Raw genomic sequence first — 17,112 nt, forward strand, 5'->3', positions numbered from 1 at the left:
ACACCAAGTTCTGACCACAAATACATCTTTTTAGAGCTTGTGACAAACAGAGCTGCATATTTGCTCACTTTATTTTTCTATGTACCCCCCTTGGAGAACACAATGGTGATGAAGACACTGTGCATTGTAGGGGGACAGTTCAGTTATTCAAGACTCTCATAGGCTATCTAAGCTGTTAAAAGGTGACTCTGGTCAGAGACATCAACAAAGATAAAATATAAACATCAATCATTCTCAGATAATAAAGAAGGCAGTGGCACCTTAGAACTTCCAAAATAGCAGCTGTTATTCCCTGTGTAAACTTTCCTAAGATAGGAGCCATTGTACCCCGAGACACCTCTAACAACACCCTGCCCAGGCCCCTGTGGATTTTTAGGGTGTCTTCTTTTACAAATGTGTGGTGTTGCCTCCTGGCAACACACAGTTCTCCCAGGAGAGAAAATTCAAGGAACCCCACTACTACTTCTAAGGTTCGTCTTCCGAAGCTGTTCTTGACATGGCTTCATGATACCGTCGATGAGTCCAGATGGTGACCCGCAGCTCCGGAACGTTCTGTAAAGCTCTCGAAGCTGTTCTTCCCTTACATGGTGTGAGCAACTTTTCTGTGAAACCAAACTCATGATTCACAGTGTAACTAACCTCTTCTCTTTCTCTGATCTGGTGAGTAGAAACAGCTGTCATTAAGAGTTTACAGCAACAAATTCAAATGTGCACAAACTTGACAGCTACCGTTTATTACAGCTTAAGATTTGCCTTTGCACCAATGAAGTGAAAGGAAAAGAGAAGTGTCATATTTTGCAGGGTTCTGGTAACTCCCCTTTCCCCTTTTAAATCGATCTGCAAACCCGTCAAGGAAGAAAGCATTCAGCCATAACATAACTACAATATTCAGACGTTGATAGCATTGATAGCATTGCATTGATAGAATGTATATTATCCGTTTTTTTGGCATCAAAGCCATTCCTGATTTTGGCTATGAAGAAGCACAGGTAGAAGGTACATGAGCCACGTGACTAGTTTAGTTCAGCTTCTGCCGCTGGTGTCCAGGCATAGTATTTGGTGGGCCTTAATGTTACAGGAGGGGTCTTGTCCTAATGTGGATCTGCGGTTGGCACTGAGTATTTGAAGCCTCCCTGTCTTCTGCAACGTCTTGCTCTCATAAAGGGTGGACCCAGCAGATGGCGCTGGCAAGTGCCATTCACTTTGGGTGCCATTGGAGATCAGGGGAGGAGTGCAGGCAGGCACATTACATGTCAACAGCTCCTGAAAGCTGAAAAAAACACCTCAGGCCCTTTGCCATGAAAATTCATTCACTGGAAAAGTCATTTTAGAGATTTTAGCATAAACTAGCACAGGGCATATCCTAATTTATAAGTCCTTACCCTTTGAGTGAACTGTGGTAAATATCGCTGTCAAACCTAGAATGCCTACTTGCATTCCCACAATCATTCCACAATCATTCCTGATTCCAATGACACCAGTGCTCCAATGGGAAATCGATTTGATAAGCCAGAAAATGGTCCTAGGAACTTTGTATTTCCCGCCATTTTTCAGCAAACTGTCTATTTTTTCAGCCAACTCTGTCTGCATTTCTAAAGTCATATATTCGGCTTTTTAAAAAAAATTAAACAATCTTATTTACTAGAAATTGGGTAGGCCCTTTATATTGTGTGTGTCATGTTACCCAATTCTTGTGACCATCATTCTATCGTTTAATAGGAGTTCAATAACCCATAAGGAAATATTGAGGCTAGATAAATACATCCAATAACCTGATTGATTGATTGTAATTATGATCCTGGCTCTGATTGGTTGGGGGAATGGAATGTTAAGCAGAGCATGTAAGGACCCGAGAGGCGAAAAGAAATGACAGTTGAGAAATGACAGTAACATGTGTTTTCCATAGAAAGGAATTAAAGAGTCAGTGCCTTAAGTGGCACTGGAAAATTAGCCGGGGCTCATCAAGGGGGCGTGGCCTACCGGTGGGGGGCTTGCCTGGTGGCTCATTAGACCACACCCCCTTGACCCCGGTTTAACTTAATGGGCTACAGGCAGCCCTGCCAGGCAGCCCTTTGTAGAGATCAGCACCCTCTTCTCCCATGAGCGAGAGGGTGCTGGTCTCTACATTTATTTACGAACGGCTTGACTGGCATGGGACAGCACCTCGCCTTTTCAGCCTTCATGGTGTCATTGCCCCTCGCCAGGCACCATGCCTGGGGAGGGACAGCAGCACCATTAAGGCTGAAAACGTGTGGCTGCTGAAGCCGAGGCCTTTTTCCCTAAAGCAGGAAGCTCCCACAAATGAGCAGGAGCTTCAGGCATTCGAAAAAAAGGCCTCTGCTTCTAGCAGCAACACCTTTTCTTCGATAATGGTGACCCCAGCCCACACGCATCTCTTGATTGAAGCAGTGGCGTAACACAAAATGTGGGGGCCCCCCTGCGAGCCATGCTGAGGGGGCCCCCCAACTCGGCAACAAATCACGGGTTGCACCACACTCTGGGCCGGCCTAGACTGTCACGCTTGCACAATACGCATGAACGTGCTGCTGAAGGGGTATGCCGCACACTGCACTAGGAAAAAGATATAAATATGTGTTTTAATGCAATATACAGCACACTTTCTGAGATAAATTGGCTATAAAGCCAGAGTGTTTGCAATTTTTTTGTAGGGTAACACAATCCAATACATGCAAGTCACCAACAGTGCACAGGAACATTAATGCTTCCAACTGGCTGCACAATGTAGACCAGTGTAAACACGTAATAACATTATAGTACAGAATGCCAGGCCACATTTAGACAAACCTAGACTGTTTTCAGCAAAATGCCAGTCAAAGCAATAACACTCATCAAGAAGAGAGCACACAATAAAGCATGTGTCTCCATGGCCTCGAACAACATGGCCAAACTCTTTAAAATCTGCAAGGAACTGGTCAATCCTGTTGTGGTCTATACCTCTTCTGCTCCCTCCCATGCCCTCTGTACAGCTCTGGCCTCTCATTTCTCTGCTAAATCTCAGGACATCCTGTCCTCTATGTCCTCTTCCTCTCTTGGCCCATTTTGGCCATCTCTTCTCTCCTCCTCCTTTTTCCTCTTTCTCTCTGACAACACCTGACAAGGTTTCTAGACAAGTCCGATCTATGAAAGTGTCGTCCAAACAGGTGCTACGCTGCTCCTCCAGAACCATCAAAGCCCATATTGACACCCTCGCTCCAGCCTTGGCCGATTTCTGTAATCACTCTTTCGCCACTGCAATGTTCCCCTCTCCCTTGAGCACTCCCTTGTGCACCCACTCCTCAAGAAGCAGTCTGCTGATCCTACCTGCTGGAAAACTATCGCTCAATCTCCACCTTTCCTGAGCAAACTCTTGGAAAAGCTTGCCATCTCCCAGCTTACTCTCCACACTGAATCTGTTGGTTGTCTCCATGACCATCAGTCTGGCTTCAGAGCTGCCAGAGGCATGGAAACTGCTCTCCTTAACACCTGTGCTGCTCTCTAACCTTGATTCCAGCATTCCTTCTATTCTCATCCTTCATCTTTCCTCTGCTTTCGACAGGGTAAACATCGCCATCCTGATCAATCGACTCTGTGAGAACCTGGGCATCACAGATCAGACCCTAGAGTGACTGACCTACTTCCACTTGGACCGCCACTCTGCTCCCAGGTCGATCGTGGTCCCATTCTCACCGCCACCTCTCTCTACCTGTGGCATTCCCCAGGGCTCTATCCTCTCACGCTGGTTTTTCAACCTCTACTTGGCCACTTTGGCCTCCCTGATCTCTACCTTATCCTCTAACTTTCAGTGTTGTGCAGATGACTCAGCTTTCCTTCAGGCTCCCCACATCCTCCTCTCCTCTCTTGCTCATACCTGACTGTCTATCCACGATTCAGGATTGGTGCGCCTCCAACAATCTCTGCCTTAATGCCAGTAAGACAGAGATCCTTCTCATTGGGACCCTTGCCACTGTGTTTCCTCTCTCACTATAGCAGACCACCTTGGGCCCTCTTCCTTTGCCTTCCTGCGAGGCAGAAAACCTTGGTGTCATCTTCAACGCCACACTCTCTTTCTCTCCTAACATCTCAGACATCACCAAGAAGTCCCACTACCAGCTGCTCCTCCTCAAAGGGACTCTTCCCTTTCTCACTCTCCACCAGAAGCTCACTGTCTCTAAGCTGGACTACTGCAACAGCCACTTTCTCAATCTGTCTTCCTCTAGTCTCCTTCATCTGCAAATAATCCAGAACAGGACTGCAAGACTTAGCCTTGGCCTCAAGCCCTGGGATTGTATTTCTCCAGCCCTGAAATCTCTCCACTGGCTGCAAGGATCAAGTTCAAGAACCTTTGCATTGCCCACAAGGCTTTCTGGGGCCAGTGCCAACACTAAATCCAATGCTCTCTTCCAAAATACCTTCTTTCTCTAACCCTTCACTCAGCTACCTCCAACTCTCTAAGGCTTAGACATTTCTCCAGGCAGAGAGTGGGGGTAGACCTCTCTCCTCTGCTGGTGCCTCCAACTGGAATGGCCTCCCTGCCCCTCTCAAACTTGAGGCGGACAACCTGAAGTTTCGGAAGCAGCTAAAAGCTTTCCTCTTCTCTGCTGCTTTCTCTCTCTCTCCCCCCCTGCTGACCTACCTGACCTACATGTCTGCTGTACTGACTGGCTGCTTGGCTACCCTCAGAGTCTCTCTGAGTCCAGGCTCTTTCTTGATTGGTCACCCTTGCAATGCCTCCGGGCCTACCATGCACTTAGGGGCTGTAACTGTAACCCTGCAGTCCGTTGTTCTCCTTGCACAACCAATAGCTGCTCTGCCCTGGCTGCACTTACTGAGAGCATTGCTGCCCTGTTTTCCCCTCCCCTCTCACTTGCACTTCCCTGCTCCCTTTTCCCTTGCACTTCTCGTTCTCACAATGACACAAGGCCTAGTGAGATCGTTTGTCTTGTCCTCCCTCTATCATCCCTCCCTTGTGTACACTTGTGTACAGTCGCATTATAAATGACTTGAATCACATCATATCATTTTATCACAGATGCCCAGAAAAATATACAATGCCGCAGTAAGAAATGGCTAGACTGGCAGCACCCAAATGCCAATCTAGCAGGTAATTAAAGTTAGCAGGACTACTTTATCAGAAATGTCCAGTTAAAAGAAAGTCATACCAAACTGAGGAATGACTAGACTGGCTAAATCAAAATGCCTCTCTAGCCACTAATACCACATATCATGCCTGCTTAGCCTGGACATGGACAACCATTATGATTTATCACACAATCCTGCCCCCCCACACATCCACTCTCCCTCCCACCCACCACCCCAACCTCCACAATCAGCTCCTTGGCCCAGAATTACCTCTGCGTCCCTCTTCCTTGTCCCAGAGCTTTCGTATGAGGCTCCTTGCCTCATAGGTAAGTACTGGGATGAGGAACTGCGGGACTAGGAGTGATGAAGATTACAGGTAGCTAAATCAGGCATTACCTCCATGTACCTCTACCTCTTCCCAGTACTTTTGTATGAGGCAGAGTGCCTCAAACACACGTACTGCCTCGTATATAAGTACTGGGACGAGTAAGAATAGGGCTAGGAATAAGCAAGGCATTAAACACAAGTAGTAGCGCAACACCATTGAGTTGACTGGGCTTCAGCACTACCCCCCCTGACATTTTGGGCTATATTGACTCAACTTGGCTAACCTTTAGAGCAGTTGCCAGACCGAACAGAACACAGATTTTAAACGGCACCTGGTTTTTGCTGTTAACAAGAACACAGCAATTACTAACGTAAAGCATTTCACTATTAGTACCTGCATTCAAATTCCACATTGTTTAGGCGATTGAAATCGTGATGTGGGTTTAGTACTTGCATGCCAGGGGAGTGATTGGAAGGGTAGAGAGGGAACAGGAGACTTATAGGAGAGAGTTAACTGCTAGTAACATTGAATCTGCACTAGAATAGTCTCATTAAAATGCGTAAATAATTTGGATGCGCCCACACAAATAAGTTTCCCCCTCCCCACTGCATGTGAAGTTAGCGCCTCTCCCAACATTTGAAGGGTTAGCCCCCCCGAAATGAAGGTTTTCTTGTGCCCCTGTACACAAGCACACACACCATTCACCTTATACACACCCAGTCATCCACACATTTAAGTGTGCACCCTTTCACCATACACTCACACAGGTAGCCACCTATACATTTATGTGTGCACCCTTTCACCATGCAGGCACACCCCCACAGCCACCCATACATTTAAGAGTGCACCCTTTCACCATACACACACAGGCAGCTGGCTATACATTTGAGTGTGCACCCTTTCACCATAGACTCATACACGCACACCTCATGGAGTTGAGGGGGGGCCCTATTACTTAAAAAAGAAATTGGGGCTCATTACGGGTCCAGCGGTAACCGTGCCGGTGCTACTGGCGGGTTGCCGCCAGACCCATAAAAAATTACTATGGCCTGACTTCCCGGTGCCACCGTGCTATTTCAAGTCCGGCGGCTGGGAAATCAGGTGCCGGTAATTTCGTTAAACCCCAGACTCCACGGGAATGGGGACACAGAAGCACCTGCACCATTGTTAACGGTGCCGGTGCTTCCGTGACAGGTCTGCCTACTGTGGCTGCTGTGCCTGGCAGGGTCAGACCTGTCGGGCACGGCAGCCCCACCAGGCAGACCTGTAATATGCCGGTCCGGAAACAACAGTGCCTGTAAGCTTACCAGCACCGTTGTTTCCGGACCGGCATGGTCAGAATGAGCCCCATTGTTTCTTTTTTAAGTCACTATAACTTCATTAAGAAATTATTTCAGTTAAGGACCGAACCATAATCAAAATAATTTCTTTATGATGGCTGAGTGGCTTCAAAAACAAACAATTTCTTTTTGAAGGCATAGGGTTCCCCACCCCCCCCCCCCCACCCCATGACATGGAGGCCTCCAGCCTAGGGTCTTCCATGTCATGGGGTACGGGGGCCCTCAGACTTCAAAAAGAAAGTTTCTTTTTGTAGTCACTCTGCCTTCATAAAGAAATTATTTCTGTTACAGAAATGTTCTTTATGAATGCAGAGTGAATTTCAAAAGAAACTTTTTTATTTTTTTAGAAATTGTTTTTTTTTTTTTTTTTTACTGGGGCCCCCTCCCAGCCATGTGCTGGTGGGGCCCCCCACACCGCGGGCCCCCCCGCACCGCCAGTGTCCACCATCCAGCCACGGGGAATCTCCCATGAAAGTGAAGCTGCTGCCATTTTTTTAGAAATTGTCTTTTTTTTTTTTTTTTTTACTGGGGCCCCCTCCCAGCCATGTGCTGGTGGGGCCCCCCACACCGCGGGCCCCCCCGCACCGCGGGGGCTGCGGGGGCCCCTGTTACGCCAGTGGATTGAAGGGATGCCTCGCAGGTGCGAGTGCCACCATTTATTCCTAAAGCTTGAAGCTCCTGCAAATGAACAGGAGCTCCAGGCCTTAAAAAAAGGACTCAGCTTCCAGTGGCCACACCTTTTCTTTGGTAATGGTGGTGCTGGCCCACCGGGATCTGTTGGTTGAAGGGATGCCTCGCAGGTGCTGGTGCCACCATTATGTATTAAAGGCATTGTGTACTGAAGCATGAAGCTCTTACACTAGAGCGAGAGCTTCAGGCTTTAGAAAAAAGCCTTGTTCTCTAGTGGCCATGGCTGCCAGAGGACACTATTGAGCCCCGGCAAAGACCAGCCTCCGAATGATATTTCGGAGTCTGCCGGGGCTCGCCCCTGAATAGCAACTGCCCACTTAAAGCCCTGCAAAGTGTGCAAACAAAGAGAGGAACAGGCAGAGGTTAGACACAGAGACTGTGACTGGCTGAACAGAGGTAGCTGAAGAATGGGTGCTTCATTTGAGGTGCAAGCCAGATTTTTCTGATGAGAGGTATCAAGTGGCTGACTAAATGGCTGTGGCCTGTTTAAGGAAATTAAGTTATCTGTTGGTCGTGGATAATGAAATATGGGTAGTTTATGAGACATAGCAAAGGGTGGACAAAGAGACAGTTGGGAGGTACTTTACGAGAGAACATTCTGAGGAGACTGTGCAAGACTCTTTGAGGTTTCAGGCCCTGAGCCAATTTGAAATGCCATATGCATGGCCAACGGGCACCATGCCCCACTTTCTTACCATAATTGTGTAAACTACACATTCAGCTACCAATGACATCTAACAATGAGTGGTTTGCATGGATCTATTTGCAGGGCGGAATGGCCAAGCATTTACCTCAGCACCTTGAAGGTCACCCAACCACGAATGCATGATTGTTTGTGGGCAGTGTATATATGAATGCATGAAACTTTAGGGCAATGCTTCTGTAAAGTCCATCTGTACTGAACATGATGTCTTTGTTTATCTTTGCAGAAAAAGTGGTCCTCAAGCCCAATGAAGTGTCTGTGTTTACGTCGCTGAATGTCAATGGACGCCTCTTTGCTTGTCCACGGGACCAGTTTGATTCCTTGGTATGTCATTGGTTTTACTTTTTCTTGCTGGTTATAGTAGGTGTTACCGCACAGCACCAGTTACAGTCAAGATTGTGTTTCATTAACTTGTGTTTTATGCACGGAAGGAGAACGATAACCTCTCTGTACTGCTCCTGGAGGAACATTTGATATCCGCCGATAGAGTTTAAAGACTACTTTGTCAAACGTTTTTGTTATCATTTCTTCTTTGCAATGGATGTTAAAGTTGTGATCTCAGAAGAATTATACCCAAAAAATGAAGATCCATTTAAACCAAAAAAAATCAGATACCGTTGAAATTCTTATTAATGGGGAAATTCTGCAATAATGTATTAATATTTAGGTAGGCACCAAAACCAAGGATTGCATCAATAAGGGAAAAGCCCATAGTCTGTTTTTCAAAAATAGAGGCACTCACTCGATCTGCCTGTACCGCCGGCACAAAACACATTTAAACCCATGATCTTAAAAAATGTTGCACATGTGAAGAAAATCACTGCTTTCATATGTTGTTAAATGGCATTGGCCAAACCTCTCTCATACTCAGAAAACCAAAAATAGTGATCTGGAATAAGGGTCATAAAAAGAGCTGAGGTATCCCCCGCACATCGGTACCATGGTTACGGATGGGGGGAATGGGGTGCCTTTTTGCTCTGTGCTGATAGGTGTTGCTGTTACTAGCAAAGTGGTGGCTGCATCCAAGTCAATTGCGAGGGAATTGAATTGGTATAGAATTGCCGTGGGTTGTTGGTTAGCAATCTCTTAGGACGATTGTGTGTCTAGAACTTTCTAGAGGAATCTGTCAGGGTTCCATAGTGCGAGCCTGTAGAGTTGTAAGGAGTAAAAACATGTGTAATTTGGGTATGTGTGGTTTCGTCTGGGCTATTGAAGGAGTGGAGGGTGACCGGTTGGAAGAGTCCGGCAGAAGAAATCAATGAAGTCATTCTGAAGTTGTGGACTCTACAAAATTTCCTGGTGGGATTGCCTAGGAAATAAGGTGTCTATTGAGAGTTTAGGTGGCGTTGTCATTCTTATTTATAGGCACACCGCTGGATTCTTTATAATTTTACAAATGGGGCAGAAAAAGGCACAGGAATTTGCGTGGTTCAAATGCTTTTGCAAAACACTGATGGCAAAATATACCTAGATCACTATCCTCTGCCCATGCGCACATGGCGGTGATCGGCAATTGCGGCACGCTGGTAGGAAAAAAGAAGGCATCATTACAAGTACTCCACATGGACTCTGCCTGCTTTATACAGTTGTAAAAAGTAGGCAGTGGGCCTCATTATGACCCAGGCGGTAAGGGGTTAACGGCGCCGTAAAAGGTGTCGGCGCCGTTGAACCCTTACCGCCTAATTACAAGGTCCCTTTGCGGGTCCACACCTTAATGGCTGGTTTTACCAGCCGTTAAGGAAGGAACCCGCAAAGGGACTTTCGAGGTAATTATGGTACCGCAGTTTGCGGTACCGTATTTACCGCCTTCCCCATTCCCATTGAGCCCTATGGGGGCAAAAATGGGAATGGGGAAGGGCCAATGGTGAATGGGGAATTACCGCCCCGCCAACCTTGGAATGGGGCGGTAATTCTGCCATTCACCATGGCGGAGTTGGTAAAATACCGGCGTCAACCATGGCGCTAATAGCGCCATGGTTAATGCCAGGGTTGTAATGAGGCCTAGTAACCTGTACAGTTTTAATCCTCTCTGCCCGCATCAAAATCAGATGCGGGCAGAGATTCTGTTGGATTCCCTTGACTGCGTGGGGAACCGCATGAAGCGTAATTCCTGCTCCATACCCCTCTCTCTCAAGGAACACCAGAACGAAATGGCACGGATCAGTAAAAGCACTTTGATAGCTTGGACCTCATTACGGGTCCGGCGGTAACCCTGCTGGTGCTACTGGCGGATTGCTGCCAGACCCGTAACATTTTACCAGCGTCTGACTTCACGGTGCCACCAGGTGGCCCGGGAAGTCAGGCACTGGTAAAATGTAAGTCCCCAGTCCCATAGGACTCTATAGGAATAGGGATACGGAAGCACCAGCACTGTTGCTAACGTTGCCGGTGCTTCTGTGACCGGTCTGCCTACCGTTGCCGCTGTGCCCGGCAGGGTCAGACCTGTCACGCACAGCAGCCACGGCAGGCATACTCAGAGTTTGCCCATCTGGAAACAAGGGTGCCAGTGAGCCTACCGGCACCCTTGTTTCCGGACTGGCAAACTCCTAATGTGGCCCTTGTCTACACTTCTTTTTACCCACCTATGCAATTTTCCACCTCAATCTAAAGTAGTCTATTAGTGTGCTATGTCAGGTAGGAGCTAGATGACAAGGCACAGTGAAATGTGGGGATAACACAGTAAGTTTGTCTTGTTCCATTGAAGCAAAACCCAAATGGGGCCATTGTGCTTGGAATTTGACGGGGAGGACTGGAGGATACTCAGGGAAGTTTGGCATTTGTTCACATGTCTTGGTGTTGGTTGAGACACTGATATTTGTTTCTGTCTTGGGTATTGGTCCAGGAGGTTGTTCAAGGGTTTGTATCCCTTAGAGTATGTTCAAGTCTTTTTGTGATATAGTGTCCAGGGGCCGCTTTTAGGACCGAGTCTCAGGACCGGCAGTTTAAAAAAATAAACAAACATTGAATAGGCATATAGTTTATTCAACATCGATAAATACAGAAATTCTAAAATCAATGTAAAAATATCAATAATACTGATAGCCTTATAAAACTAATCTCCCAGAACTCACTCCCGTCCTAATCTTTATGTACATAGCACACATATACCAAGACCGAGACTGACACAAGATCTAACGACAGTAACAATTTAAGAACAAGAAATCCTGAAGGGTATCCGATTTAACATGTAGTGGAGAAAGTCTGCTTTTTACATAGGACACTCAGGGCCTCATTACACGGATGGCGGAGAACCATGGCGCTATTAGCGCCATGGTTCATGCCGGTAAAATACCAGCACCGCCTTGGTGGAAAGGGGAATTACCGCCCCATTCCAAGGTTCGCGGGGCGGTAATTCCCCCTTCCACCATTGCCCTTCCCCATTCCCATTTTTGCCCCATAGGGCATAATGGGAATGGGGAAGGCGCTAATTACGGTACTGCAAATTGCAGTACCGTAATTAGCTCCCTGGGTCCCTTTGCGGGTTGGTTTTTAACGCCTGCAAAAAGCAGGCGTTAAATTCCCCAACCCGCAAAGAGACCTCGTAGTAAGGCGGTAAGGATTTACCGGTACCGGTAGAATACCGGTACCGGTAAACCCTTACCGCCATCCGTGTAAGGAGACCCTTAATCGCATTATGTATGTTTATAGCGTTTCACTAGTGTGTGTCCCGCACATTTTAAAATAATGCAGGGGTTGCAGGAGTGTCCCCCGCAGGGTCCATGGGTAAATATCACCACAAAAATATGGCAATATCTTTGTATCGCGATATTTTTGCGGGGATATCAACACATGGAACCTATTTATGAAGCATTGGAGATCAATTAATGTAGATAAAAAGAAGATTTCTCCACTACATGTTAATCCTGATACCTTTCAGGATTTTGTGCTGTCAAATTGTTATTGTCGTTAGTCCTTGTTAGTCTTTTTGTTGGTATATGTGTGCTATATACGCTAAGATGGTGACGGGTTCACACGTGGTGTGAATGCGAGTGAGGTCTGGGAGATTAGTTTTATATATATATATCAGTATAATTGGTATATGTGCATTGATTTTGGAATGTTTGTATTAATCTATTTTGAATAAACTATATCCTATTCAAAGTTGTATTTCATGATGTTCTGGTGCATTAATAGTTAAGAGTTTTGTAGGGTCTGTATGTTCTGTAGTTTAACTGATCTTGACCCATCAGATGTCTACTTGGGGTTGCCCTCATATTCGTGCACATTTGTGGGCATGAATATTTATGGCACCTTTGGATTGAGTCTGAGAACCACCAGTCTTCTCCAACTAGTTTTCTTTGGGGTTGCATCATTGATATGTGTGGTTTATTGGTGTGTCGCTTCTTGGGGAGTAGTCATGTGACACACCAAAGAGACCCCTACCATGGTTGCAATTGTGCAGATGTTAAGATGATTGATCCTGGTGGCAGTGAAAGTAGACGTCATGGAGTGGTGAAACTTTAAATCGATAATGAAGAGAACCTCTTATTTGTGAGTCTTGGGGGAGGGTGTGAGCAGGTCAGGGGGAAAAGAAATCGGGGAAGGGAAAAGGGAAGGAGCTCTGAAGGCTGGAAGATAGAGGACTTCTCTCTTAGTGGATTTGACTATAAGTGAGCGGTGTGCCATGGAATAAGGGATATAAGACAGGCAGTCAGAGAGCCTGTGGGGGAGGTGACGGGTAGGGAAAGGAGACAATGATTTGCGTATCATCCACAAAGATTAGCTAGAAGAACCCCGAAGGGCAAGATTTGTTGTTGATGGAGTTGGTGTGATGCATGAAGAGCACTGCAACCAGGACCATGCCGTGTGGGGCTCCTACTGTGAAAGGGGTAAGATTAGAGGTGCCAGTGTTCAATAATATAGAGAAGGAATGATTATCAAGGTCGGAGGCAATGCAGGCAAGAGGCCTGTACTGAACTCCAAGGTTCAAGAGGGTTAGCAGGAAAGAAGGGTGGTCAACTGCATTGAAATCAGCATTTAGATCTAGGTGCATATGGAGGGAGGAGAGCTTCTGTAAGTGCTGTTTTGTGAAGTGATGGTGCCAGAAAACATATTGGAGAGGGCTACAGAGATTGTGGTTCTCGGAGTAACCAGTTATCCTGGTGATGACTACACATTCCTTCCGTTCTTTTCCTTCTGGATCTTTCCTCTGCCTTTGACACGGTCAGTCGTGCCACCCTGACAAATTGGCTCTGTGACACCCTTGGCATCACGGGCCTGGCACTGGACTGGTTGACCTCTTTCCTCTCCGACCGACCTTCCCATGTTCAAATGGGCCCTTTTCTCACACTCCCCACCTGCAGCGTCCCTCAAGGCTCAATCCTCTCGCTGTGGCTCTTCAACGTCTACCTTGCCCCTGTTGCTATTTCCTCCTTCTCTCCTTATTTCCAGTATCATGCAGATGACAAGCACCTCTCCTTCAAGCTTCCCTCAAACTCATCCTCTTTTTCCTCTCTCATCCTTGATTGTCTGACTGCTATTCAGGCATGGTGTGCTGCCAATGATCTCTGCCTAAATGCCAGTAAGACAGAAGGCCTCATTATGCGTACCGGACCGGCATACTCGGAGTTCTGCGTGCAGGTGCCTTCCCGACCGCCAGGTCTAACCTGGCGGGCGGAACGGCACCCGCTCCCAGAACTTGACATTATGTTATGAATGGTGCCGGTGCTACCGTTCTCCCCATTGCCATTGAGTCCAATGGGACTCGAATGGGAATGGGGAGTAATATTTTCTGGTGCCCGGCAATGGGTAATTACTGGGACCGGCGGGCTGTAATGCCCTGGGAATTCCCCATTGCCAGGCTCTAGAAAAAAAATTGACTCCGACAGCAGATGCAGACTGGCACTCCCCCCCCCCTTTCCCTCGCACTTCTTGTTGCTCCACTTGAACAATCCGAATGTCACAAGGCCTAGTAGGACCACTATTGTTATGTTCTCCCTTGCTCCCTCCCCCCCTTTTTTGTGTTGTGGCGTATTGAAACACTATTTGTTGCATAGGCGCTTTACAAATATCCAATACATAAATAAATATTGGAACATTGGCGTAGGAGGGAGAAAGGCAGATCGGTAGTTGTCAGAACACAAGAAGCAGAGGGCTTCTTGATGGTTGATAGTATGGCGGCTACCTTAAAGCATGCAGAAAAGGCTCCAGTAGCGAGGGAGATGCTGAATAGGGATGAGAGGTAGAAGCCAATTATTGGCACAGGCTCTTTAATAGTATGCTGAGCAAAAGGGTCCACTTGTGCACACAAAGGGTTGACTTCCCAGATGATGGCAGCCATGTGGTGGGGAAGGAATGACGGCCATCGAGGGTAGTGGGGACTGAATGGGGGAATGAAGCAGGAGGAGGGAGGCAATGGAATGTGGATAATGTGTAACAAATCTAGGAGATATTAAAAGAGAAGTCCAGGCAATAGCATTAGATGAAAGGGAAGAGCATATGGTGCATGGGTGCAGAGGAGTCAGCATGACTTTGAGAGTAGGGGATCATTTGTGGGGTTCATGGTTAAGGAAGGCTGTCCAGTTAAAGCATCGAATGAAAAAGGATCAAATGCAAATGGATCGACACAATAGGGCCAAAAACAGAAGCAGTTTTACTTGTCCATGCCTATAGGAGTAGTGAGTTTAATGAGGCTCGTCTTGCAGGCTGTGAGAGGTGAGTATGTGAGAGATTTGCACCATTGGTGTAGGAGCAGCTATATAATAGATGTAAGATGTGAGATCTTGGGGATGAGGCGGCGTCATGGTTAGGGGTGAGCATAGAATGTGAGAAGGTGTGGGAGGGTAGTGGTTCTTGAGAAGGGAACTGAGAGCTATGCTGTATTCAGTGCCTATTTGACAGAGCACATCTGAGAAAGAACGATGGCTGAAGGAGGGGATGTGACTTCCGTCAGGTAAGAGGCTCGTGAGTCAGGTTAAAACTTGCATGTGGAGGTGGGAGAGGTAGGAGAGAGGGCGAGCAGTGGGGGACAGAAAAAAGTGAGTAATAGCATGGCAAGATGGTGATAGGCCCAAGTGAGTTGTGGTGTTGGAGGAAGAACGCAAGACAAGATGAAGAGAGGTTTCTTGGGTGTGAGTGGAAAGGTTGATCAGGGTGTCGCAGAGTGTTCAGACAGGAGAGAATCAAGTTCAAGTTGGTGGAGGGTGGAGATTTTAGGGAAGTTGAAGTCAGTGTGAGGGGTTTGAGGGTTTCTGCTGGATGGGAATCCAGAAAAAGATCTAGATCGTGGCAGAAAGAGTTATGTGAGCCAATAGACCTATATATAAGAAGGTAAGTGAAGGGGTAGGAGAGAGGATATGAGTGTAAGTATATTTAAAGGAGAGTGGAGCGAATTCAGAAAGTGAGTGGGGCACCAACGGATAAGCTCTGTTGATCATAAGAACAAACCCTCCGCACATGGTTAATCACTAATAGGGGTGTAAATATGGAAGAGGCAGAGTGCAAAGCAGTGGGGGTGGTGGTCTCCTGGGGGCTAATTCAAGTTCAACAAGGGAGCTGGAGGCATTGGGATAGCTGTGGGGAGAGAAGGGTACTGATGGGCGGTAAAGGCAAGTCTGGCTGCATGGTGGCGATGGGGGGAGGGGGCAGAGGGCCAGTAGCGTCCAGCAGGTAAAAAGTGCTAATTGGCTGCTAGTGACCACTGGAAAGAAGTTTACAAATAGGCCAGGAGAGAGCAACATAATTTGTTTCAAATGGGCCATTATCGACCTACTGAAACAAAATTGCAAATAGGCTGGCAACGAGGATCTTTCTAAAGGTCAAGCAGGGACATTTCTCTACACAAAAATGTAATCTGTTCAATCGTTCTTGGTTCGAATCAAAATTGTATGACTGGAAGGTGGGTTTGTAGTGAAGATATTTTTTTCAATTTGTTTATGTTAATATAAGTGAAGGGGAAGGTTTTTAAAGCAGCGCGGCACCTGCATGCATGCATTCCCCTCCCCCGACGTTGACAAGACAGCCCCAGAAGTCGTAATCAATCTGCCTAAAAAATTCCTTTATTTAAATAATTTTAAAAACTGTTTATATAAGTGAATTTAAACGTTGAATGTATTTTTGTATGACAGCTATGTTGTCTGACAGTGTGTCTGATAAATATAAAAGTGCATGTGGATTCTGATGGGGCTCTGGGTGAAGTGAATCATAAATTGGAGGTGACATTTGTTGAACTTGGGGCTCCAATACTGTGCCTAAAATGGCGTCTGCTCCTTCATATCTTGCTTTCTGTTCATGTGCTTGCACGTTTTCCTAGCTCCATTTTCTTGCTGTATTTAATGAGTCGCTCTGCAGAGAAGCGAACAGTACAGTCTTCAGCTTGACCTCAATTTCCTTCACACACTTTGTTCTGTTTCAAGACCCCGCTGGCAGACCAGGAAGGACCATCCGCAAGCACTATCGGGACCTTCGAAATGATGAGCTCAAAGGACTTGGCATACCAGATGACAATTCACGACTGGGACCTCTTCAGCTGCGTGCACGAGGTATGGGATGACTTTCTTCGATTTTTGAAAAGTTCTTCTCATTGTTATCGTATATTGATATTTTAGCGCCGCTTCTCATCGTGCACGCTTAACGGCAGGAAGAGAGCGGTGCATTCTTGAAAGCCCACCTCATTTGCAATTGTTACGCTGTGGAAACTCTAATGGCCAAGTTTCGAAATGTTATCAGCAGTAAATCAAACACATTGCAACATCGCACATCCATGAAAATGTGCCTCTGAAATTCAGCATTTAAGGGCATTGATCAATCTATAATTGCAGATATTTCAGTGATTATGTATGAACAGGCAGTTACTAAAATTAAGGTTCCACTGGATGCTTCGCAATGGTAGATCCTGCTTCAAAGATCCGTAAATCTCTTTGCAAAATTCTTTGCTGTAGTATGTCATATTGGTGGGTTGTCTCTTTATAATTATATTTGCTTGAGTGGAAAATATATGTATAACTCAGTCACAGTCACAAAGTTGTGAATCA

The 17,112-nt window shown here is 46.5% G+C and overlaps 1 protein-coding gene across 3 annotated transcripts in view; it reads left to right on the forward strand.

Annotated features, from left to right (window-relative positions):
* The window catches only part of RAPGEF4 (Rap guanine nucleotide exchange factor 4), a 1,521,174-nt gene that overhangs the window by 1,264,108 nt on the left and 239,954 nt on the right, over positions 1 to 17,112 (forward strand). For all 3 annotated transcript variants that reach the window (XM_069616226.1, XM_069616227.1, XM_069616228.1), the window contains 2 exons: positions 8,367 to 8,464; positions 16,495 to 16,620. In XM_069616226.1, coding sequence (XP_069472327.1) covers positions 8,367 to 8,464; positions 16,495 to 16,620 — 224 coding nt within the window. The remainder of the gene's footprint in view (positions 1 to 8,366; positions 8,465 to 16,494; positions 16,621 to 17,112) is intronic.

Source organism: Ambystoma mexicanum, chromosome 9 (assembly GCF_040938575.1).
Source record: "Ambystoma mexicanum isolate Mex_15411 chromosome 9, UKY_AmexF1_1, whole genome shotgun sequence".
NCBI lineage: Eukaryota > Metazoa > Chordata > Amphibia > Caudata > Ambystomatidae > Ambystoma > Ambystoma mexicanum.